The 24556-nt window shown below is 35.9% G+C and overlaps 1 protein-coding gene across 15 annotated transcripts; it reads right to left on the bottom strand.

Moving 5' to 3' along the window:
- Positions 1 to 3013: 3013 nt before the first annotated feature.
- ESD (esterase D) lies at positions 3014 to 24534 on the bottom strand. Of its 15 annotated transcripts, none has more exons than XM_033843617.2 (12): positions 24457 to 24534; positions 23462 to 23738; positions 21223 to 21271; positions 20026 to 20091; positions 18867 to 18941; positions 18179 to 18267; positions 15812 to 15910; positions 14236 to 14360; positions 13065 to 13184; positions 12311 to 12409; positions 10153 to 10320; positions 3014 to 3244 (listed from the first exon to the last, which is right to left on the bottom strand). In XM_033843617.2, the coding sequence occupies exons 5-12, from the start codon at positions 18932 to 18934 to the stop codon at positions 3164 to 3166; spliced, it is 849 nt and encodes a 282-aa protein (XP_033699508.1). In that variant the 5' UTR covers positions 18935 to 18941; positions 20026 to 20091; positions 21223 to 21271; positions 23462 to 23738; positions 24457 to 24534; the 3' UTR covers positions 3014 to 3163. The 15 variants fall into 15 exon arrangements, with proteins under 15 accessions (XP_033699508.1, XP_019792126.1, XP_019792128.1 ...); XM_019936567.3 differs by lacking the exon at positions 20026 to 20091 and adding an exon at positions 19857 to 19891; XM_019936569.3 differs by lacking the exon at positions 20026 to 20091 and adding an exon at positions 19857 to 19891 and having other exon boundaries at positions 23664 to 23738; positions 24457 to 24482.
- Between the last annotated feature and the right edge of the window lie 22 nt (positions 24535 to 24556).

The raw sequence follows: 24556 nt of genomic DNA, 5'->3' as shown, positions 1-24556 counted from the left end.
GCTTGATGAATTTTCAAAGTGAACACAGCCATGCAACCAGTTCCTAGATGAAGAGAGTGTCACTAGTCCCCTAAAGGACCTTGCATGCGACTCTCTAATCACTTCTGCCTAGGGCCCACCCCTCCCCCTGCTATCCATAACCCCATCCTGACTTCTAACATCATGGATGAGTTTTGCCTGGCTTGGATCCTTATATGAAATGGTACAAAATGATTTATACAGTTTATGTTTTGTATTTGATTCTTCCACTCGAGATTGTGTTTGAGACGTCCTCCGTGTTGCTGCATCTAGTTTTAGTGTGTTCATTAATGTGGACTATTCCACGGTATGAATACTCCGATTTTACCCATCCTCTTGTAGATGGGCATTTGGGTTGTTTCCAGATTCGGGCTATTAGGAGCAGTGTTGCTCTGAACATTCTCATATAGGTTTTACATACACGTTTCTGTTGGGTAAACCTCGGGTGGAATCATTAGGAAGGGCCATATGTTCGATCTCAGCAAACCCTGCCTGTTACACTCCCATTAGCAGGTCATTGTACAGCCAGGCCAACACTTGGGATTTCTGTTGTCTTAACTTTAGCCATTCAGGTAGGTTTTGTAGTAGCATTTTTTTGTTTCCATTTCCCTGATCCTATGAAGTTAAGCACATTTTCATGTATTTATTAGTCATACTTATGTCCTATTTTGTTAAGTACCTAATTGAATCTTTTGCCCATTTTTCTGTTGGTTTATCTTTTAAAAAATGAATTTATGGAGCTCTTTATATATTCTAGATACAAGTTCTTTCAGATACCTATATTGTAAGCACCTCCACCCACTTCATGGCTTGCCGCTACTAGTAATGGTGGCTTTACTGTATCGTATTGTTTCTTAAGGGGATCTTAATGAGGGTTTTACAACATTTATAGTGATCCAGGAAATCTGTCAATTCCTTTGCCTCTTTTTATATCTGATTCTGTCAGGTGACTTTTGGAAGCAAACAAAACTAGTATTAGGAGTTCATTTGTAGGTTATTTGTTGTTTATTATAAAGTCATTGAGATGGTTCCTTATTATGTGAGAGACTGAGAATTTTTTTCTGGTGGGGGAAACATCTTACAGGTATATATGAGAATTCATACCTCCCCAGGTCAGTATTTGTGGCACATAAAAGCAAGTTAAAATTTATTGGCTCCCTATATCTCCTCCATGGTCAATTCTGTATTGTAACTGAAGGCTTTTGTCTTTATTAGTTATCATTGGCTATATGTTAGCGATTATTTACTGAGTATTTAAATGTTTCTGCATTTACCCTGCAAAAAGGCAAAGCAACTCTTTTCTTATAATGGTGCGCCAACTTGGCAAGGTAATAGTTCCCAGTTATTCAATTAAACACTAATCTAGGTGTTACTATGAAGGGATTTTGCAGATATGATCAAAGTCCCTAATCAACTGGATTTAAATAAGGAAGATTATCCTGGATAATCTGGTGGGCCTTACTGTTAGAAGGCCTTAAAAGCAAGACTGAATGAGGCTGAGAGAGAAGTTCCACCTGTGGACAACAGCTTCCGCCCAGCCCACGGAGTCTCATCCCGCTCTTGGGCTTCCCTTCCTGATGGCCTGTCTTTTGGATTTTGGACTTGCTTAGCCAGTCCTTACAATCACATAAGCCAAGTCCCTGCAAAAAAATCTCTTAACGTACATATCTACTACTAGTTCTGTTTCTTTGGTTAAATCCTCAACTAATACAAAGATCATAGGATCACACAACTGTTTTTCTTTACAAAGGAATTACCACCAACGTGCAAAAAATTTGTGAATTAAAAAATTTGTCCTGTTAGAGGACACAAGTCTGTTTATACTTAGAACCATTTTGTGTGTAGCTCACTGTAGGGCTTAATCTTGACTAATATTTATTTTTATTTTTTAATATTTATTTATTTGGTCTTAGTTGCAGCACGCGGGATCTTCGTTGCCACGTCCAGGATCTTCTAGTTGTGGCACGTGGGCTCTAGTTCCCTGACCAGGGATGGAACCTGGCTCCCCTGTATTGGGAGCGCAGAATCTTAACCACTGGACCATCAGGGAAGTCCCTTGACTACTGATAATTTAAATAGTACGAATTAAAAAATTTTAGTACTAATTCACATTTACATAGTACTTATTTTATAACTTTAAGAACCTGATGTCTTCCTCAATTACCATGTAATACACATTCTTATTGAATGTTTAAAATGTATAACTTTTGTGCTCTTTTAACAGAAAAATATATTTCTTTTAAAACAACCAGGGGACTTCCCTGGCGGTCCAGTGATTAGGACACGGTGCTTTCACTGCCGAGGTCCCAGGTTCATTCCCTGGTCATTGGGAGTGTCCATTTAAGTTTTTAAGGAACACACTTTGGTATTTACGAGTTCTTGGCAAGCTCATCAAGCTAAATTTCTGCATGTAACTAAAGGAAAATATCTTCTACAGTAACATATGAAACAAGTTTCCTTATCTAACTATTTCAGATTGAATCTGGTATTTAATTCCTGTCTCTTGAGAGAGGTCCATAAACCAATGTCCACAAATCTATTTGACTCAACAGGTAAGAAAAGAAATATCATTGATTGGGCTCCGGAAATATGACTTCTAATCTTAGTTCTCGCACAAATAACTGTGTAATGATGGGGAATTCATTTAACCTTTCTGACCCTACTTGCTTATTCAACAACTAACGAATAGTTATTCAATTCAATGACTACTAGAAGCGCGCCAAGTGGCTGCTAGACACTAGGTGTGTAACAATGAACAGGAAGAAGACAGGCCACGCCTTCAGAGGTTTAAAGTCTGGAAAGGTGAGGAGTTTAGGCTAAACTACCTTTAAACTCTCTGTTCCAGAGTTAGCATTTAATGATTTCAATGGGATTATATTCATATTCTGTGTCCTGAGGTCAACACAACAATGATTTCCAAATTACCTCGAGAAAACTGTGAAGTATTAAATATTTCCCATGTGAACACTGGTAAGGTAACTTTTTAAATCAGAAGCAGGTTTGATATATTTATTTAGAGGGTGATTCAACTACAGAATGAAGCATTTTTGGCACTACAAAATCCAATGTTTTAAAATCTTTTTTCCTTGCCAGCCTGTTTATTACAATTTTATCATCCTGAAGAGATTCTCTTATCCGAAGCTTTTCAAGCATTCAGGTATTTTGCATGATGTCTGATGTGATCGGTAATAAAGGTTGCAATGAAGTAGTAGCTATGATCATAACCCTAGAAGACAAAATAGAGATAAGACATTTATCTACTATTCAGAAAAATCGATATTAGGTACATTAAATATATCTTGCATGTCACTTAATTTGCTTATAAATAATCAAACTATCACAACATGTGGAAGGTTTATAATCAAAGTAAAGCTTATTACACTTGTACTTCAACATTTTCACTGAAAAAAGAGTAGTTGAAAAAAGTTTCAACTCACAAAAGCAATGCACCACCCTCAATAAGGGAATGTTAAGATACAAAATAAGCACACGTAAACAATACAGAAAGAACATGAAGAACGCCCAAATGCCCTATCACTGGGAAGTTAAGCACAGCCATCATAAATCACGTTAAGAATTCGACCTCCTGCACGGTAAAAGCATATTGTACCTTTATCTGAGGAAAAAGGAATAATTCATTACACTCTGACATCCCTCAGCAATAAATCAAACTGGGTAAAAAGTCAGTAAACTTTTGAAAACTACCATGAAGCAGAGAGAAAATGTGCCAAGTAGTTGAGTTGAAACAGATTTCTGTCTGGTCAAATAAAATCCTTGATAGGTAATCAATGGTAAATGGAGAGGCAATCCTTTCTTGGAGTGTCCTCTGAGTACAAAATAAGTAGCTCTCAAAGGAAAAAGAAAAGAAAAATAGGGTGGGAAGAATCAAAGAGTTAAAAACCAGATAATTTGGGGGACAGCCCTTACCTTGCCAAAACACAATTAAAATACAAAATAGAAAAAAAAAATACAAAATAGAATAATCTGACAAAGATGAAAGTCTAAGATCGAGCGAATGGTCTCTGATGGGAGGAAAACGGAATTTTTCTAAGCACTTAAGAAACAAAAAAAACCTAATAAAAATATCACCTGGGTTTCAGGGAACAAGGTAAAGTCCCTAAGGTTTTGATGAATCAGTAAATGTTCTCTACCTCTTAGTTGGCAGGGGTATGCAGTGCATATCTTGGGAACAGCAGTTAATAAAGAGTTCTAGTTTAAAATCATCAAAGTAACTTAAAAGCAACCTGTCTTCTATTTTCAGTGCCCAAACTGTGGAAGTGAATCTCACATGAATGTTGTCAAAATTAAGGCTGAGCCTTGGAACTATTTGGTTTCACGTCTCTCGACGATCAGACCAGTCCCAGTTAAATTAGTTAAATTTAGAGCTGAAGGACAGTTTCTTACATAAAGAAAGTTAAAGAAAAGCATTTTCCACCATGGAATTCTTGAGTTGTTAAGAGGCTAAATATGCCCATGATTTTCAGGCCACAGAACCTGTGAAATATAGTACCAAGTACCCGCCATTTTTCACCGATGATAAGATGGATCTGACTGAAAACAGGTGTAGATGCCTTGAAACACTTGTTAACAGAGATCCTAACGCGACTGACTATGCTGTATTTTCATGTTTAGGCGCACATATGTTCAGTGTGTTGCAGTTTCAGGCACATAGTGGGTAGCCACTATTATTATTGTTATTATTTTTTATTATTATTATTTTATTAGAGAAGTCCCAGAGTAAACCAAAGTGACAGTTTTGAGCTCTCAGGGGTGTATTGCAAGATAGCAGTGTATTTCACCTAAAATGCAAAGCAAATGTCCTTCCACAATGATATTTAACTGAAGGTCTACCTTCATGAGAAAACAGAAAATGCCTATCATGAGGGACCAAGAAAGATTTTTTAAAATATCAACATAAAGGCAAGAGAATACATTTGAATTACTGCCATTCTGGTAGATATAAGACGTTTATATAATTAGAGCTGACTGTGTCATTCTTGATGAGTTTCAAGCTCTGCCGGTCAATATTATTAAATGGGGGTAGTAGCTCCCTTCATCGAATTCTTTGAATTGGTTTGTATGTTAAGCAGCTTGTGTAACTACGTTCATTTAGTGACACTTGAAAGGGCCTTCCTTTCCTCGTCTACCTCACACTTGAAATGGAAAAATCCTTGGTAGCAAAACTCTTAGAGTATAAAAATAAACGAACTCATTCTTTTATTCTTTGCTCAGTTCTCAAAAAAAGCAGCAGTGCTTCAGCGGCTATGACGAACATTTATTCTAACAGGCAGTATTTTCCTACATATTTTCCAGACCCAATTAGCAAAGCTCAGATATGAATTCCCGAGTTATGAAGTCTCTTCAGAGTACAAAGAAGACGGCTGAAAGCTGCTCTTTTGTTTATTCAATAAGCACTTCCTGAGGGTTTATGTGCCAGGTAATTGTGCTAAGCATGGCGATACAGATGAGTGAGAGAGCCCTGCACTTCTAGAATTCTGTGCCATGTTTACACTCTTCTCTAACAGGCAGGCACAGAGACCAAAACAACCTCTGAATCTTCAAAAAGGGCCTGAGACTTGAGAAGTTACTATAGCCTTGCTTCAGTGTTGGTTTCTGGAAGTTTCCATTAGGTCTGAAACTGAAAATGTTTCTTCACTATATTACTTCAATAACTGATAATAAGACATACTAGGCCTTTCCTCTTCAGACTAAGACTTGATCTGTGTATATTGGCTATCAGAATTCTGCTACCTTGTGCATTTTCAATTTAGATTCACTGAAGTAAAAATAGAAAAAGAAAAAATTATGAAGTATAATAAAAACCAAATTAATATCCCTATAGACTACACTTCCCCCTCAATTTTTTTGACAGTTGATAGAAATGTAGATTGTGAGCATTTAACACCATTAAAAAGAGGAAAATGAATGAGGTTGGGTAAACCATGTACATGATTGCAATAATTCTTTTTTCCTCCCTAGATCACTCATTTATATTACCCACTATTATTTTCAGCTTATTTAATCCTTCACAGCTCCCACTTCATAAAGAAATACAGATCAACTGTACTTATAACCAAGTGCCCTCAGACCTGAGGTAATCTGAAGTCAACGGAAGTTGGCTTGAAAGTCTGAAAAGTTGCTTCCCTGGAGCCAGTGCCCAGGTATGTCCGTTCAGTCGCTCATTCAATTACAACCACCCTAAACATAATCTGCTTGAGACTGTGTAGTTCACTTTTAACCTGTCCATGCTGGAAGGAAAGTGAATAGAAAATTGTGCCTGAGCTAAAAACTGTGACTGATGATTTCAATACTTTCTCACTTTTTTTTTTTTTTAAAGAATTGAATGCTTTGTACTGACTCTTCATTAAGTACAGACAACTACGTTTTTCAGTTGCTTGGGAGTTAGTCATTTTAGAAATAAGTTGATTTATTTTCTGCCCCCAAGAATTTCATCAGTGTTCTAACTCTGTTGTTTTTATAACAAACTCTAGAGATTTTTCAGTCTTTGTTGGCAGGATGAAACTTGGTTGTTGGTGGTAACAATGAAATTTCCTGGCACAGACACAAGGGAAGCAGAAGAGGCAACAACACCACTAGAGCCAAGGAGTTAACGTCATTTGGAAAAAACATGCTTTGTCACATCACTTAGAGTAACAGTTAATATAAACATACTATTATGTTTATAATCAAATTTATCAAGGTTGATTATTGATCTGAAACATGTACTTCTGATGATAAATGTTCAAATTAATCTAAAAAAATCTATTTCTATGTGATGGATACCCACAAACAAGGTATACATAATGTATTGGTTTTGGACATATTTTCCCACATGATATATATATTGTTTACATGTTAGAAATATCAAGGAGATTAAAAGGACATCAGGGAGATTGCTAAGATCTGCTGCATGAGTTAGACAAGTAGCAGCTTATGCACAGCTTCCCCTACGTTAGCTCTAATTCCATCCCTTGGCTCTTCAGGAGTACTGCTTTGCCTTGCTTTGGAATGGTTAGACAGATGAAAGGAGGATAGTATTTGCAATCAGACGACCTTGCTTCCAGGCCTGGTTCCACCATAAACTAGCTGTGTGACCTTAGATAAGTAGGTTACTTTTCTGAGCTTGTCTCCTCATCTGTAAAACAGATGGCCAGGAGTCATGCATGAAAACCCATAGCAAATGTCATACTTAATGGTAAAATACTGAAAGCTTTTCCTCTAAGATCAGGAATAAGACAGGATGCCCACTTTTATCACTTCTATTCAACATAGTACTGGCAGTTCTAGCCAGAGCAATTTGCAAGAAAAAGAAATAAAGGCATCCAAATTGGAAAGGAAGAGGTAAAATTATCTCTGTCCATAAATAATATGATCTTGTATGTAGAAAACCCTGAACTGTTAGAGCTAATAATTCAGCAAAAGGAGCAGGATAAAAAGTCAAACACAAAAATCAGCTGCATTTCTATATTCTAAAAATGAACAATCTGAAAAGAAAATTATGAAAACAACTCCATTTACAACAGCATCAGAAAGAATACAATACTTAGGAATTAACCAAGAAGATGAGCTACTTGTACAGTGAATAAATCACTGCTGAAAGAAATTAAAGAAGACACAATAAATGGAAACACATCCCATGTTCATGGTCTGTTAAGGTGTCAAGACTACCCAAAGCGATGTAAAGATTCAATGCAATCCCTATCAAAATTCCAAAGGCAATTTTTGCAGCAACAGGAAAAACCATCCTAAAATTCAAGTGGAATCTCAAGGGAGCCCAAATAGCCAAAACAATCTTGGAAAAAGAAGAAAAAAACCTGAGAACTCATGCTTCCAGATTTCAAATTTTTCTACAAAGCTACAGTAATCAAAAAGTGTGGTAACTGGTATAAAGACAGACATATAGACCAATGGAATAGAATAGAGCGCCCATAAATAAACCCTGGAATATACAGTCAAATGATTTTTGACAAGAGTGTTAAGCCATTCAATGGCAAAAGGATAGTTTTTTCAACAAATGATGCTGGAATCCACGTGCAAAAAAATGAAGTTGAATCCTTACCTAACACCATATTCAAAAATTAACTCAAATTGGATTAAAGACTAAATATAGGTCCTAAAGCTATAAACTAACTATAAAACTCTTAGAAGAAAACATAGAACAAAAGCTTCATGACAATGGACTTGGCAGTGATGTCGTGGATACGACACCAAAGGAACATGCAACAAAATAAAACATAGTCAGATTGGACTTCGTGAACATTAAAATATTTTGTGCATCAAAATACAACATCAACAGGGTAAAAAGGTAACCCACAGAATGGGAGAAAAATATCTGCAAATCATTTATCTGATAAAGGATTAGCATCCACAATACACAAAGAACTCATAAAACTCAATACAAATAGCATTCAATACAAAAAGCAACCCAATGAAAAAATGGGCAAAGGACTGGAAGAGACATTTCTCAAAAGATATACAAATGGGCAATAAGCACGGAAAGATGCTCAACATCAGTAATCATTAGGGAAATTTAAATCAAAACCACATTACCACCTCACAGCCACCGGGATGGCTACTATCCAGGAAAAAAAGAAGAGAAAAGACGTGTTGGGGAGGAGGTGCAGAAACTGGAACCCTTGTGCACTGCTGGTGGGACTGCAAAGTGGTGCAGCCGCTCTGGAGAACAATAGGGAGGTCCCTCAAACAACTAAGAATAGAACTACCATATGACCCAGCAATCCCACTTCTGGGTATATAACCGAAAGAACTAAGAGCAGAATCCTGAGAGATATTTGTACACCCATGTTTACAGCAGCATTATTCATAATAGCTAAGACTTGGAAGCAACTTAAGTGGTCCACTGACAGACGAACGGATAAGCAAAATTTGGTATATGCACACAATGAAGAGCCTTAAAAAGGAAGGAAATTCTGGCACATGAGACACGGATGAACCTTAAGAGGACTGTGCTACGTGAAATAAGCTAGTCACAAAAAGACAAACACTGTATGATTCCACTTATATGAGATCCTCAGAGTAGTAAGAGAGACAGAAAGTAACATGGTGGTTGCCAAGGGCTGGGGGCAGGGAGAAATGGGGAGTCGGTATTTAATGGGAACAGAGTTTCAATTTTACAAGATGAAAAGAATCGTGGAGATGAATGGTGGTGATAGCTGTATGACATTATGAATGTATTTAATACCGCTGAAGTGTTCACTTAAAAATAGTTAAGGTGGTAAATTTTATGTGGTATTGTGGTATTTTACCACAACAAAAAAAAAAGTTGAAAAAAACCCAAACAGGTGGATAGGCTAGGAATGGTCTCTCATCTGGTCATATAAGGTTAAAATGAGCTAATGCTGCGAAAACATTTTTGTAAACTGAAATATACCACATTACACATTGATCTAGATTTATCTGAACACTTATCATTATATGTTTTAGATCAATGTGCCTGACATATTACCCTTAAACACGAATAAAAATGTTTAAAAAAATCACAACCATGTATAATTTTCAGTGTTCACTTTTCATCCTGAAATAAAAATTTTGTTTTTATCATGTTCTGAAGCTTATGAATACATAATTTAAAAAAAATAAAGGTAGAATTTCTTTAATTATAGCTGTATTAGCATAGAGTTAGGTGAGTAGTGAATAGTCAAAAGTATTTTAGTCAAGGAAAATTTGCGAACCAATTGAAATTCAGTAATTATTCTTAAACAACTAGCAAGTAGCACAACAAATAGATTAGCACCTAACTCAAGAGTAATGAAGGTGGAAGCTTGTCCTTTTATTTTACTGCAACAATAGTCGCATGTGTCAAGAAAGATATACCCGATAACGTTGACAATTAAGTACTATTCAAGCGTTAAATTCGTGTTATTTACTGATTTTACAGTGGGACAGAAAATTGTAAATACTTTTCACTGTCAAAACCTTTCCTATTTCTATGGAATTTGGTCTTAGATATCAGTAACTTAATAGGAAGGCTTTCACTTTAAATGTCTTATTATAATTAAAAAATACCTTACTAGAGGTAGCTTTTCAAATTCTAAAATAAAATTAAGAAAGTACTATGGAATCTTGTTTTTTTTATAGTTAATTTAGAACAAGCTAAGGTTTCCTAGTACTTGCCTCTTGTAATCTGAAAACAACAGGGATTTTCTTTTCTGTACAGGCAGCTATGAAGTTATCAGGTAGTAGCTGTCCATCTGAAAGGAACTGGTCATCTTTTCCTTGATCAATTAGTATATCCAGCTGAGTACCTGGGCAGGCCTTCACAAGATGGGTAGCATCATAAGCCTATAAAAAGGGGAGAAATAATGAAAAATAAATTTGGAAGTGCCCAGAAAGATATTCTGCAGAATACCCTATACTAGAACTGAATAGAAATTTAAAGTCATTTCAGCTCTAAGGCTGATTAAATTGAAAATATGCTTTTAAGTTGGCTTGTCTGGTTTTTATTTACAGCCTTCAGAATTCTATCCTCAGTTACAGCTTCTTCCCTACTTTCAACCAGTCCTAGACCAACAGCAAGAATTCTATATCTCAAGTATTCTTCATAGTATATAGCCTTTTTTCTTCCAAACCTTTAAGGTTTAATCACCTCTCAACTCCAAGAAAACCAATTTGTTTTCTTTGTAAATCCTTTTACAAATGGACTATTTCTTCTAACTCCATTATCTTTTTCTATTTCCAAATATTCTCTTTTTCGAATAAATAGTCTATTTTTTGTCCCTATTTTTGACTAATTCCAGACATAAATCTCTCTTTTGCTATCTGCTGAACGGCACCAAATGTCTACTATCTCCAGGAACTTTCAGGAAGACTTGATTTGAACAATCTGAATCATATCAACAACTCAAATTTATTATGTGAGGAGCTGCCGCTAGTTACAATTTTCTGTTTTACCATCCATCTTTAAATATTGATTATTCATGTATCTTCACTAATGACAACTTTTATGCATTGATCAAGACACACAAAAACCAAAAGATTTCCCCTTCTAAAGTAGCATGCTTTTTAAGACTTGCTTTTTTTAATCTTAAAAGGAGAGGGTGGAAGGACACCTATAAAGTCCAACTAGTTCTAAGTTCCACGATTTCATAATTCTGCATGGCCTCCTTATTCCAAGAGTAAATTAAATGATAGCCTAAACACTGCATAATTAAAATAGTAAAATCTACTGCCATTTGGAGAGAAATGATACAGATTCCTTTATAGGGTACCTCTCCCCTACTTCTCCCAATCAGTTGGTCTTTTACTCAAAACTTCTATTAGACCATAAGGCCCCTGTGGACAGGAAAGGGTCATCACCTTCTTGACATAAGATCTCAAAACCCCACACAAACTCTGCACATGGTGAGGACTCAAAACACTGAGGCACAAGCACTGTCAATGCACTGTCCCCAAAGTAACTAATAGTAATAATTTTCAGCATTCTTCCAATATAATAAAAATCTAAGCCGAAGCAAAACAAAACTCTAATGACTAAAAGATTAACCTTCCAATTTGTCAGAATTTCAATGACCAATCTTAAATAAAATAGGGGTCCATGTGTAAATGACTTTGAATATACAGCAATAAGACAAAAAAGTTTTTTTCCCACTCGATGATTTTCTACTTGCTAACATGCACATGATGATGAGTTCACCTGCAAAATATTCAAACTCTTGGTGGAGTTTTCAAATAGCCCATTTCTGTACAAGAGCAAATCAGTGTCAGGAAAAAAGGGCCATTTTTACCATTTTTATTTTCATTTAGAAGCATCTGCTCCTATGCTTGAAAAAGCAATCATACTGTTGGAAATATTCTCATAAATGTATATTACATATACAATATCTATTTTTAAAAGCTTTTAAGTCTAGAATTTAAAATCCAATCTGAGAGATGCTAGACTTTGAAACAGATACACAAAATAAAAAGCCAGGCCTCGTAGCTCTTATCATACAATTAAGCACACAGTTAATATGAGGTAAGTCTAAATTTAGTAATATGGGGTATTTTTTGTAATGTTAATTTAGAAAATAAACATATAAATTAACCATTAGCAGAAAAAAAGTGTAGCCGCAGAATATCTGCCATAATTCAATTGAAATTGAATTTCAATTCAATTGAAATGCAATTGAAATATTGTTCTGTTGTTGTTGTTATATGTATACACTTTAGTTAATTATTTTTTGCTCTGAATCCTTAACTTGAGTAAGTTAAGAATATAACGTCTGTAGTGTGTAGCTTTTTAACAAATTTGAAAACTTAAGAATGAGTATGAAGACCGCCATCCAGTACCTACCTCCCATTTACTTTGATCTGTTCCCAAATATCCACTAAAGGCTTTTTTGCCCCAAGGACAGAGCACTGGGTTGCAAATTGGAGCAAATGCTGACACAGACTTCAGAAACAAACAAAAAAATTAAAAACAAGTTTTATTTTGCTAAATTGAATATGAACAGGTATTTACAACTTGCTTAAAAACTCTGACTTGCATGAAAATCCCTGTGAACAATTTTCCTTTTGCTATATTATGGGCTTAGATTATACGCCTCTCCAAGATACCACATCCTTTGTGTGTTCTATTAAAAGAGCTACATTTTCATTAAATAAGGCACAAATGAAAGTTTATGTTCAGCGTTTCTACTCATTTTTTCCACTTAAAACAGTGGAAAATCAAAGTCAACTTTACAAGAATATTCCCGGTAAAAGTAAATGATAACATACTGTCACAATAACATTAATCAATAATAACTTTTAGGGAAAAAAAGCCTAGAAAACTATAGTTTGAATAGAAGCAATGAAAACTGCTTTATAATACCTCTAATAGACCAATGAGAAACCACTGGGATAAAATTCCTATACTTCTGATTCTGTAGCATGTATTGTGTGGTCAAATTTAATGCTCTTTCCCCACAAACCCCTTGAAATTCCCAAGACTAGAAAAGTTTAGTCCCAATACTAAAACAACAGTATCTTAATTTCAATCTTTGAAAGTTCCTAATATTATACTATTCACGAGAAATATCTGTCACTAGAAGCTTAGGTAATCTTACTTTGTATTTTCCAGGATTCTTCAAAGCACAAATCAGAGCTCCATGGCCCCCCATGGAGTGGCCAAAAATAGACATCCTTTGGGGATCCACTGGAAAATTGGTATTTATGAGTTGTGGAAGCTACAGAGAATTTAATAGTGGGACAAGAGATATGACAAATAAATTTAGACTTTTTCAAAGTCATCTAAAATAATCAATACTTCCAAATTCACAGTCTTAAAATGGTTCACACTAGTAAAGATTAAAAAAAAAGTCAGATAGACAATGATCATTAATATATCACTGGAGAATATATGTTACATCTTCCTTAGAAAGTGACTTTAAGAAGATAATGCAGAAAGAAACTTTAAAATGCAAACTTTTGATCTAGTAATTTCACTTCCTGGAATCTCTTCTAAGGGAAAAGTCCTTATGGGTAAAAAATTATAAACAAAGATAATCAATGCAGTAATACGTATTATGGTAAAAAAAATATGTAAATATATAAATAGCCTCCATTAGAAAAAAGTAAATCACAGCATATGACAGAATATTATACAATTATTAAAATTATGTTACAAATAGATCAGAATATTAGAAAATATTTACTTTATATAACTAAAAAAAGAACAAGATAAAAATGTTTTACTTTTATATGAAAACTAGTCATAAAAAATGTCTGGAATATACGAAAATATAGTTGTTTGGGGTGAGAGAATTATGGGTGATTAAAATTTTATATTATCGTTTCTGAGTTTCTATGATGTGCACATTAACAATTAAAATCATAGAAAAATGCATAAACTGCACACACATTATTAATAGAAGCAATGCTTTACCACTTATCCTTTTTGATTTTAATCACTATGAAATATGTCTGGATGAACCAGCTGCCAGAAAATACAGTCTTTTCATATACTATTTTCTTTGTATAACCTGGGTAGTGTATACAGGTGTCAATATAATTATGAAACTCTTCAAAATTGTACTTAGTGTTCATTTAAATTGCAGAAAATAGTACTATAGTACTTGTAAACTTTGGAATTTTTACCAAGATAATTAATAAATATGTACCCAATAGATTCAACAATACCATACCCTAGTTTAAAATTCTCGGGACTGGAAGGACTCTGTGTCCCAAATGAAACTTTTGGCAGTCATCAACTAATAATTACACTGTAAATTAAATTACCTCCTCCGTCACATACGAGTACATTCTGTAGTTAGTTTTCCAAGGATCTTCAGTGGCATCCACATAAAACCCAGCCCCAGTGCCGAAGTCCCAGGTCTCATCCTCTCCTTTAATATTGCAGCCACCTATTAAGGAAAAATCTTGTGGTTTCATCTACTCTGTAGTAATGGCCCATGTTTAATAACACACTTTAAAATGAACCTGAAATTTCACTTGCATTAGAGCTGTTCACCAAGTATTGTGGGCTCTCTGCGTTTTGGGGCACATACTTCCTTGCCCCCTTGAGTGGGGTCATGTGACTAGTTCTAGCCAATGAGGCAAGAGAGGGAATGGCCCTCCAGGCTGGGGTATTCACTGGCTTTCTTCACTGATGAAGCTCCCTCCTATGTATTCTGAACATATCTTTCCTCACTCTGTTTTACCTGTCAAAGGGCTTATACTCTCTTTTTATCTTTCAGAAATGCGTTAAGATTCCTTCTCTGATGCCCCTCCTCATTACCAACACTTCTTTACTTCTCTGTACCACTGTGATCTTAGAAGGGAAGGGGAACAAATGCTTGTGCTCAATTCACTATTTTGAACTGAAGATGTCTCCTTATGTACTTGGGAATCATTCCATTCACGTTTCCCCTTTTTACCCATCCCCCAATGGGATTTTCTTATATTCTATTTTAACTAATTACGTTTTATTTTGTATCCTTGCATACAGTTAAAAAGCCAACCACTGGGATTCTGAATAAAATTATAGTGATACGTAATTTGATGGAAATGACCTCTTCATAATAGTCAGTCTACCCATCCAGGAACATGACATTCTTCCACTTACAACAGTTAGGAAATTTTATGTTTTTTTAAAAAATAAATCTTCATACTTTAAAAGTTTATTCCAAGGCATTTTATATTTTTGATGCTCTTCTGAATTAAACATTTTATTACATTTCCTGTGACACGTCTTACTTTTACATAATATGGATTGTGAAAGGAAATGCATTACTTTCAAGGCCAGCCATTCAACTTCCAGATAGTTTTAGCTACCATTTAAATTCCATTTCCTGACGCTTCTAGGGTCCCAAAACAAGTTTCAACTATCTGATGGATTGAATTCTCAAATATTTGATATTCTCATTTCTCTAATGTAAACATTATAATCACTTATATTAAAACTAATACTTGTTTAACTGTACGACTATTTGATGACTAACAGAAATGAGAAAAGATAATTACCACGTGACAAGGCAGTTTACCCAAGGAATAAAAAAATTATTTCCTATGCATTGTAGGTTATTTTGGCACTAGTGCCAATGTGATACATTATTACTTGAGTTGCTCAGTCTCTGTTTTAAAGTGCCTTAGTGTCTTAATCTGTAAAATGGGAATAGCAAAACTGTCTCCTCTCATAAGAGTGACGTTATGAGTAAAATTCAGTGAGGAAAATGTACAGCATGGTATTTTAGAGTCATGATGTTGCTTGAAAGATTAATAAATAGCAAAAATATAAAATGAATTGTGCATTATTATAACTTAAGTCTTAAAGATCTATATTTTTACAAAGGACCTCTGGAACAAGAACACTTACGAGGGCTGGTATCTGGAGCAATGACGACAAGGCCATGTTCCGAGGCAGCTTGATGGTAACCAGATTTTGATATAAAATTTTGTTCTGTGCAAGTTAAACCTAAAGATCAAAAATATTGTTATCTCATGATATGCTGTGAGTTTATAAGCTTTAATCTTCTTATAACACAGAAAACAAGCTCACTTATTAAAAAGTTTTTTGTTTGTTTTAAGAAATAATGCTGAAAAAGACACTAAAGTTTCCCTTCTCATAAAATACGTAACAGTATTAATCCAAGAACTGTCTTAGGTTAAATGCTCCCATAGCTGTCCTTTGAAAGTCACTCACTAAAATTTCAATTACTGAAATCCTTTGGACCAAGTGTGTTTGGGAATTTAGAATTATTCAAACTGTAGAATGGCAATATGGCGCATAAAACAAATGTTATTACAACCCTAATGGTGTGTTATTCCTTTAACAAGACATATGACTGCAGTAGCTCTCACCAGAAACAAAAGGTAAAAAGAACAGGAGAAAAGAATGAATACAGCTTTGGACCATGAATCAGAAAACTTGTTCACTCTTTTATGTGACCCTGGGTAATATATAATTTCCCTGGTACTACAGAACAGTTTCCTATTCTACAGGTTACATGATTTCTAAGAGCATCTTTAGCTACAGAATACCATGTTTCTAAAACAAACATGTAATGTGTTGTTGCTTTTGGCAATACCCTGCTCTTCTAGCAAAATTGGTTTGCTTTTTCCAATCAAAGAAATTAGTTGTTGAGTTAAAACTAGATAGGCACATCAGAAAGTCTACAAACAATAAATGCTGGAGAGGGTGTGGAGAAAAGGGAACCCTCTTGCACTGTTGGTGGGAATGTAAATTGATACAGCCACTATGGAGAACAGTATGGAGGTTCCTTAAAAAACTAAAAATAGAACTACCATATGACCCAGCAATTCCACTACTGGGCATATGCCCTGAGAAAACCATAATTCTAAAAGAGTCATGTACCACAATGTTCATTGCAGCTCTATATACAAGAGCCAGGACATGGAAGCAACCTAAGTGTCCATCGACAGATGAATGGATAAAGAAGATGTGGCACATATACACGATGGAATATTACTCAGCCATAAAAAGAAACGAAATTGAGTTATTTGTAGTGAGGTGGATGGACCTAAAGTCAGTGAAGTAAGTCAGAAAGAGAAAAACAAATACCATATGCTAACATATATATATGGAATCTAAAAAAAAAAAAAGGATGGTTCTGAAGAACCTAGGGGCAGGACAGGAACAAAGACACAGACATAGAGAGTGGACCTGAGGACACGAGGAGGGGGAAGGGTAAACTGGGATGAAGTGAGAGAGTGGCATGGACATATATACACTACCAAATGTAAAACAGATAGCTAGTGGGAAGCAGCCACATAGCACAGGGAGATCAGCTCAGTGCTTTGTGACCACCTAGAGGGGTGGGATAGGGAGGGTGGGAAGGAGATGCAAGAGGGAGGGGATATCGGGATATATGTATACGTATAGCTGATTCACTTTGTGATACAGCAGAAACTAACACACCATTGTAAAGCAATTATACTCCAATAAAGATGTTAAAAAAAAACTAGGTAGGCACTTAATTTTTACCTTTTAAAATGAAATACTATTCTCATTTTTAAAGACTGGTATTTGGGGCATATCTTTGAGGAAACATACATAAAGGAGGATTTAAATCAAAGTTATAAGAAGCAATTTTAAAGAAACAAAAATAGAACGCTATGACATAATTTGGTTTCTATGAGTCTCTTATAACGTCTGCTTCTAAAGATGAAGTGCCAATGTCTTGTGAAAGAAAAGTTAGCACAGAGGTTCAGAATTACTCTCTCACAATCCATTCAAGAATCTTCAACATTCACCTCTGAGAAGCATTAGTATTCTTTTGTGATGTTCCAGATTGTGGCCAGAGAAGGTGTGTCCAATTAAAATATTTCCGAGAACACTGCAAGAAGTTTCTTGGCTGTAGTTTCTAATTAGCGTATCACAGGTGTCCTGGTTTTACCTAATACTGTTCTATTTGAGTGGTAAAGTCTCTCAGAAACGCTCGAGTAGGTACAAAGTAAATAACTTTTCTAAGCTCTTGTCACTGCGTCTAGAACTTTATATTCTCTGCTGTTACTTGGTCTAATTGAAAAAGAAGTATAATAAATGTAATTCAGCAGGTCTGAAATTATTCTCGGGATAAAGTAAGAGTAGACTATGACAGGCTCCTGAAGTCTTTTATAAATGGTTTAGAAAGCACACCAATAAGTAAAGATTAAAGAATAAGATTAGCTAGTTAAAAAGAAAAAGAAACTCCTTTATAAAACTCAAATGCAGAACACTTACCAGACAGCCAGTATAGTGCAGGGCATTTTCCAGTTTCTGCCTTTGGTGGTAAATAGATAGCAAATTTCATTTTGCATTTCAGTTCAACACTGTAATTTTAACAGTCATACATACAAAAAAAATCAGTTGCCCTGATTGTCATCAGTCAAGAAAGAAACATAAAATAAGTGATTTAATGTCCAATATAAGTGATTCCAGCAACATTTCAGGAATATACCATAGCCCTTAAAGAAAGAATGAGGCCAATTTAGCATACTGATCTATTGATATTAACCAAACTGAGCCTATGCTGTGCAGGGTACACAGTCATTCTGAGCAGGCTGAATTCAAAGAATAAATGTAACACCCTCAATGCAGCACTAAAATTATTAAAAGAAAAACTGTTTCTAAAGAGATATATGAAATAATAAATCAGCTTTTATAAAAAATGAATTCTAAAGCTCTTAAACTACATGTTTGTTCATGGGCACTGAAATGCATCACGTCCTTAATTTGCTTTTTATCACTAAGAGTTTATTACCATCACCAATATCAAAACTAGATAAGATAAAGCTGATAAAAATCACAGGTATTTTCTACAGGTAAACAGTAATTCACGCAACAGAGATCTTTCATGGGCTTATTTAAAGAATCAAATAGGCGGAAGCAGAATTAGAGATATCTAAAATTGTATCTTCTTAGTAGTTACCTGTCATGTTCAAAAACTTTCTGCAATCCCCCAAAGCACTTGTTGCTGGAAATCTGTTTCAACGCCATTCTTCTCCTATTAGTGAAGATTAATCTCATTAGTTTCTAGAGAATCAGTTCCTAAAAAATTTGAAACAAAACTAACTGTTTTGGGGATAAATGATCTAAACATGCAACTGTCTGCCACCCTGAATTTTTTTCACATGCTGATTTCCTCTCATAAACAATATTATGAAACTGACTAATTTTGATACATACACTTACACTTGGTACTCACTTTAGGAAACTTTAGTACTTTGGAATGTCATTACTAATTTATTAACAAGCTTTTTTGTCTGTATGACTGTGGACTGCCCCAAATTCTTTTTATTTTTATTTATTTTTTTGGCTGTGCGCGTGGCATGTGGGATCTTAGTTCCCCAATGAGGGATCAAACCCATGCCCCCTGCAATGGACGCGCAGAGTCTTAACCACTGGACTGCCAGGGAAGTCCCTTTCCTTTTTACTTTTTTCCAAATTCTTTTCAGAAAGAGGCAGAATATAAATATAATTAACTTTAGCTTATAAGATTAAAAATTGTTAATAGTTTACCTGTTAACTGTAACAAGAGGCAATGGTATGACATTATGGTTGATATTAAAATGGGAGGAAAATGGTATAACAATAATGATTTTGATAATAATAACAGGTAACATTTACTGAACACAGTGTCACAGGCACTTTCCTACATGTTGAACGAGATCAAATTACTCATCCTAGGAGAGTGTTTCAGAGAAAGTGATATACAATTTTCAGATCAACATTTCTCCTTTTAAAACAAACCAGCAAGTAAAACAAAACTCTGTCCTGAGTGAATTAAAAGTACAGCTTGTCATGGGGAAATTTTGAAGTTTAGTACTTCTTTTCTCTCCAACACATCTTTAAATTTTCATAAATAATTTAAACTTAAATGTTAAAATACCACACATTATTAATTTTTAATAATAAATACCCAAAAAACTGGAACACCATCTTTATGGTAAATACCTGTTGAGCAAAGAGAAACCAGACTGATTCTGATTTGTATCTCTCGAGGAAGGATTCCCTTCCCCTCCTTATTACAAATCACTAAATCGTACACACTAAATAAAAAATCCTCAGATACCAGGCACAAGTATTACCTCTCTGGTGGTCTTCTCAGTGAAATGTTCTACTGTACGCTAATCAGTTGTGGTGTTAAGGTTACTCTAAAAAGATACGTAGCAATAATCTTAGGAAGCTTATTTTGGAAACGCCTTTGCGAAATTCTAAATAAGATTAGTTTCAATCCTACGTTTAAGTAATCTCCTCAATAAATCCAAATACTGAGCTTTGCATTGGAAACGTGGGATGTGAACCAGAAAGTCTGACATCAGAGCCCCTACTCTCCTGCTATGCTTTCCTGCCTCCTGAAGGCGTTTTTAAATACTCACAAAAAAAATTTTTTTCAGAAAAGACTGACTAATTTTATAGCATTAGGGTATTACAATTATACACAGAGGTAGAATTACCTTCTATTCACAGGTGTATGCTTTTAACCTTTAAAAGACCAATTTTTAAACAAACTGCCCACAAAATGTTATTAATTACTGAATATTAACTTCAGCTATTCTTGTTTATGACACTATCTTAAATAATGAATTAACAGAGATAGATGTATACTTTTAAAATATATACACATGAGACCAAGGAAAAAAATTTACCTGAATTATTCTTAAAGGAAATCCTATTTTTTTAGATCTAGCAGGGGCTATGTCTGCTTTCCCAAAACATGGTACACTGAGCATATATCTAGTACGTGAGAGGTACCTAATAATTATTTGTTGAATTAATGAATAAATTTTTAACTTCTAACTACCAATTATGTGAAAGTTTTTAAAATTAGCTTATTCTTTACCTCTATTGTTTTTATACTTTGTTATTCATCTATTTTGGTAATCCGTACGTAGTCTATTTCTTCTGCTCTTTGAATGTTCTTAATTAAAATTCAAAATCAAACACTTTCCATTGGGCCAGAGAAAACAAAGTTAAAATACTGTTTTTTAAATTGGTAGAATGAATTAATAAAAATAAAATCAAAGCTTTTAAAGTTTTTTTTCCCCCTAACTACCCATTTTAGGAACTATCTTCAATTGTCAATTAAGAAAGTTAGGCTCAATAAAAAATAAGACATAAGCTAAGAACTAGATATGATATACTATGATATAAGAAATGATATACTAGGTGATTACATTTTTCACTAAAATTTTTCTATGTAAAAAATAGCATATTTTAAACCAAGTTACTAGATTTTTCATTCAACTTCCAAAGTAATACATAAAAATAAAACTTTAATGTACCTGTCCAATTGCTACTTGCTTTTTTATCTGCACCAAAGGGTAGATGATCCTGAAAAAAAGATCAAATGGTGTAGAAATGGGACATACTTTTCACAACAAAGGTTATACAGACATGTATAGTACACTACACATTCTCAACAGAGACATTTTCCTCTTGTGAGGTAGATGACAACCTACTCTGGGTATGGCAGTGTCAAAAGGGCAGCTGATGGGACAGCACCATCGCTTTACCTCGGCCCATAATCTAAGTACCTTAACACCTATTTTGCCACAAGGCCTTGTGTTTGGTTAAAAACTTCTCCTGGAATAAGAGTCCTATGAAGAAAGTTTTTTTTTTCTTTTAAATAAATAGAAAAAGTTTTAGATTGTAATTTGAAAGTACGAGATACAGTCAACTGCTGAGAGTGAAGAAAACAGGAGTGGAGACTAGAAAAGTAGAGAAAGATAAAAAGAAGCCTAGACTCATCAGCTAAGAGTTGTAGGTCAAACGTGTAATGCGGGGAGGATAAAGAAGGGAAGAGATGACGGCTTAAGGACTACTGGGCTGACTGGCTAGAAAGGATGAACTGGTGAGAAAACTGACTGGGCTTATGAATGATGGTGAAGTTACTGATACACAGAAATAAACAAACAAATAAATAGAAATGTACGTAGTAGTGTGCACCAAATGACACCAAATGTGTCATTTGTCTGACACGTTTCATTTCGGTTCTAGAACATATTTTGGGGGAGAAAAGAACTTACAGAGTAGAATAGAATAATAAAAAACACCCTCCCCCAAGAAAAACCAAAAACAAAGGCAAAAAAAATTTCACAGTGCCAGTCTTCCTAGAAAGTCAACGAAATGTACATCAATATTCTTCAGAGAACAAAGTTTCTCTCAATGCATGGTACATGGAAAGCCAATGAGGTAAAAAGTATCAAAGTCATCTTTATTCACAAAGCATCCATTTCCCCAGAAGGCTAAACTGTCAAATCTTACTTTTCTTCCCTTTACTTATTGAAGTTAAGTGTTATTTATCTCCAGCAATCTGTGTTCTTTGTATTTCACCCATTCTTTCCTTCTTTCCATGAGCCTCAAAAGTTTTCTATCTATCTCTACCTGGGTTTTTGTTCTCATTCTCTCATGGACTTTGATCCATTTCTCCATCTGCAGTGTGTCCCACCCCACTGGCTCTCAATGACCTACACAGGTCTTCCCAACATCACCCGATTATGGAACTGCTGACCATCACTTCCTTGTTCAAATTCTCTCCTCCATGAAAAAACAGGATTCCATTCCCTAAGTTTCCGCTCTATTTTTGCGTTGAAACAATATAAATCTGCCTCTCTTGATTCAATCGTTCTCAGGCATTGGTGCCAGAATTTAAATTTCTTGCTGGACCCTTCTCACAGGATGTGCCACAGGCTAGTAAAACTCAACGCATCTAAAGTCAAGCTTCTGTCTCCTACCTTCAAACCAAGTGTTTCTATTCCTTTTTTTGCTTCTCTTTTTCGTCTATGCCTGTCTTGCCCAACCTACATTTGAAATGTCTTAAAGTTACCCCGTCTCTGAATTCCCACTGCCACCATCCTAATTATACACAAGAAATTAAATTTTCCTTCCTACTTTGTTTCCTTCTTGTGTGTCTCACTAAAATCAATCCTGCATTGGAGGCCTAGGGCTTTAATCCATTTAACTTACTGCTCAATGGATCCCTATACACGACACATCTTCAGGCCTAACATGGTCTACTTGGAATTACTAGTCATTTAAATTTATTTTTAATTTTATTTTAAAATTGTGATTAAAAAACACATAACATAAACTTTACTGTCTTAACCATTTTTAAGTGTATAGTTCAGTAGTGTTAAGCACATTGTCAATTTTAAAACATGGTTAGCTTGCCCACATTAACTAGCAGATGAAAAATGCTTGCCCACTTCCAGGATGCTGCTACAGGTGTCCAGAACTAATCCCACTCTGCTGTCAGGGCAGTAGGTGAAAACCAATAAGTCATTGAAATGGAAGATAGTGTCAGTAATTATGCAATTTTTTAAAAGCTTGATGCCATTAAAACTTCACAAAATTGAAACTATGAACTGACAAAAAGGATGAACAGAACTCCATATATACTTTGGTCACATTATTAACTGTACTATGCATAATCGCTTTTCCTTCATAATTCACATGGCTTGTCCATACATGAATTTTTAATCCACCCTGGGGAAAAACATAGCACCCATGAACTCCAAGCACCTTAACTTAGCTCTCAAAATTGTCTTCAGTGGTCCCACAGTATTTTTCTGGCCTTGTTTTCTGTTATCTTAATTTAGTCAAACTCAATTATGTATAATTCTAGCATAGCCTGGATGTTTCTACTGGGTGCCAAGGTACAATGGTTTTAGAGCAGGTTGTGGAGCCAGACCCTCCAGGTTCAAATTCTGGCTTCACCACGTACTATACACGGTAGTTCTTTGGTAGTGGTCGTGACTTCGGGCAAACTATGTCATCTTTCTATGCCTCATTTCCCCATCTGTAAAGTAAGGATATTAAAAGGATCAGTTTGATAGGGTTGTTCCCGGGACTGAGTTAATTCACGTACTTCGAACACTGCTGGCCATGATACGCACACAAATTTTAGCTATTATTATTCTTGCAACCTCGAATGCCCTCCAAGGTCCGCGCAAATGCCATCGCCCTGACGACCCACTCACAGACGACCGCCAGACCCCTACACAACTGACAGCGCATTCACAAATACGATCAGCCTTCCAAAGTGCTTGCAAGCGTGTGCGGAGAAGCGGGATCCCCAGGTGCCCGGCCCCCTGACCCAGGCGCCCGTGGAGGCTGCGAACGCTTTGGGGTCTGTTTCCTCCATGAGCGAGGTACCCATCCACCGGACGCAGGAACAGCTACGCAAACGTAGTGGGGTATTTGATAAACCGGCAGATGCCCTCAGAGACCGTACGCCCGAGCGCCCCGAGTTACACATTCTGGGAAGCTCAATGAGGAAAAGGGATCCGGGAAGAGGCCGAGCCTCGGGACAAAGTCCTCGGCTCAGCGCCCCTCCCTCGGCCTCCTGCCACGGCTCGTCGCGCTCTGGGCCCGGGTCCGCGTTCTTCGCGATCGCACCCACGCGACTCGCCGCAGGCCTCAGCGTGCGCCCCCACCGGGCCCCGCCGTGTCACCGGGACAGCACGAGACCCAGACGGGCCGAGGACATCCGGGCCTCTGTCCAGACCTAGTCTTACCTCGGACCGCGTAGGGAAGTGGAGCAGCAGCCGTAAGGGAAAGGCGGGGCCTCATCATGGCCGCCAGGGCCACGGCCTCGGCCCCGCCCCTCTAGGGTCC

Source organism: Tursiops truncatus, chromosome 18 (genome assembly GCF_011762595.2).
Source record: "Tursiops truncatus isolate mTurTru1 chromosome 18, mTurTru1.mat.Y, whole genome shotgun sequence".
In the NCBI taxonomy this organism is placed as follows: Eukaryota; Metazoa; Chordata; class Mammalia; order Artiodactyla; family Delphinidae; genus Tursiops; species Tursiops truncatus.
This window is presented reverse-complemented; position numbering and strand designations above follow the sequence as displayed.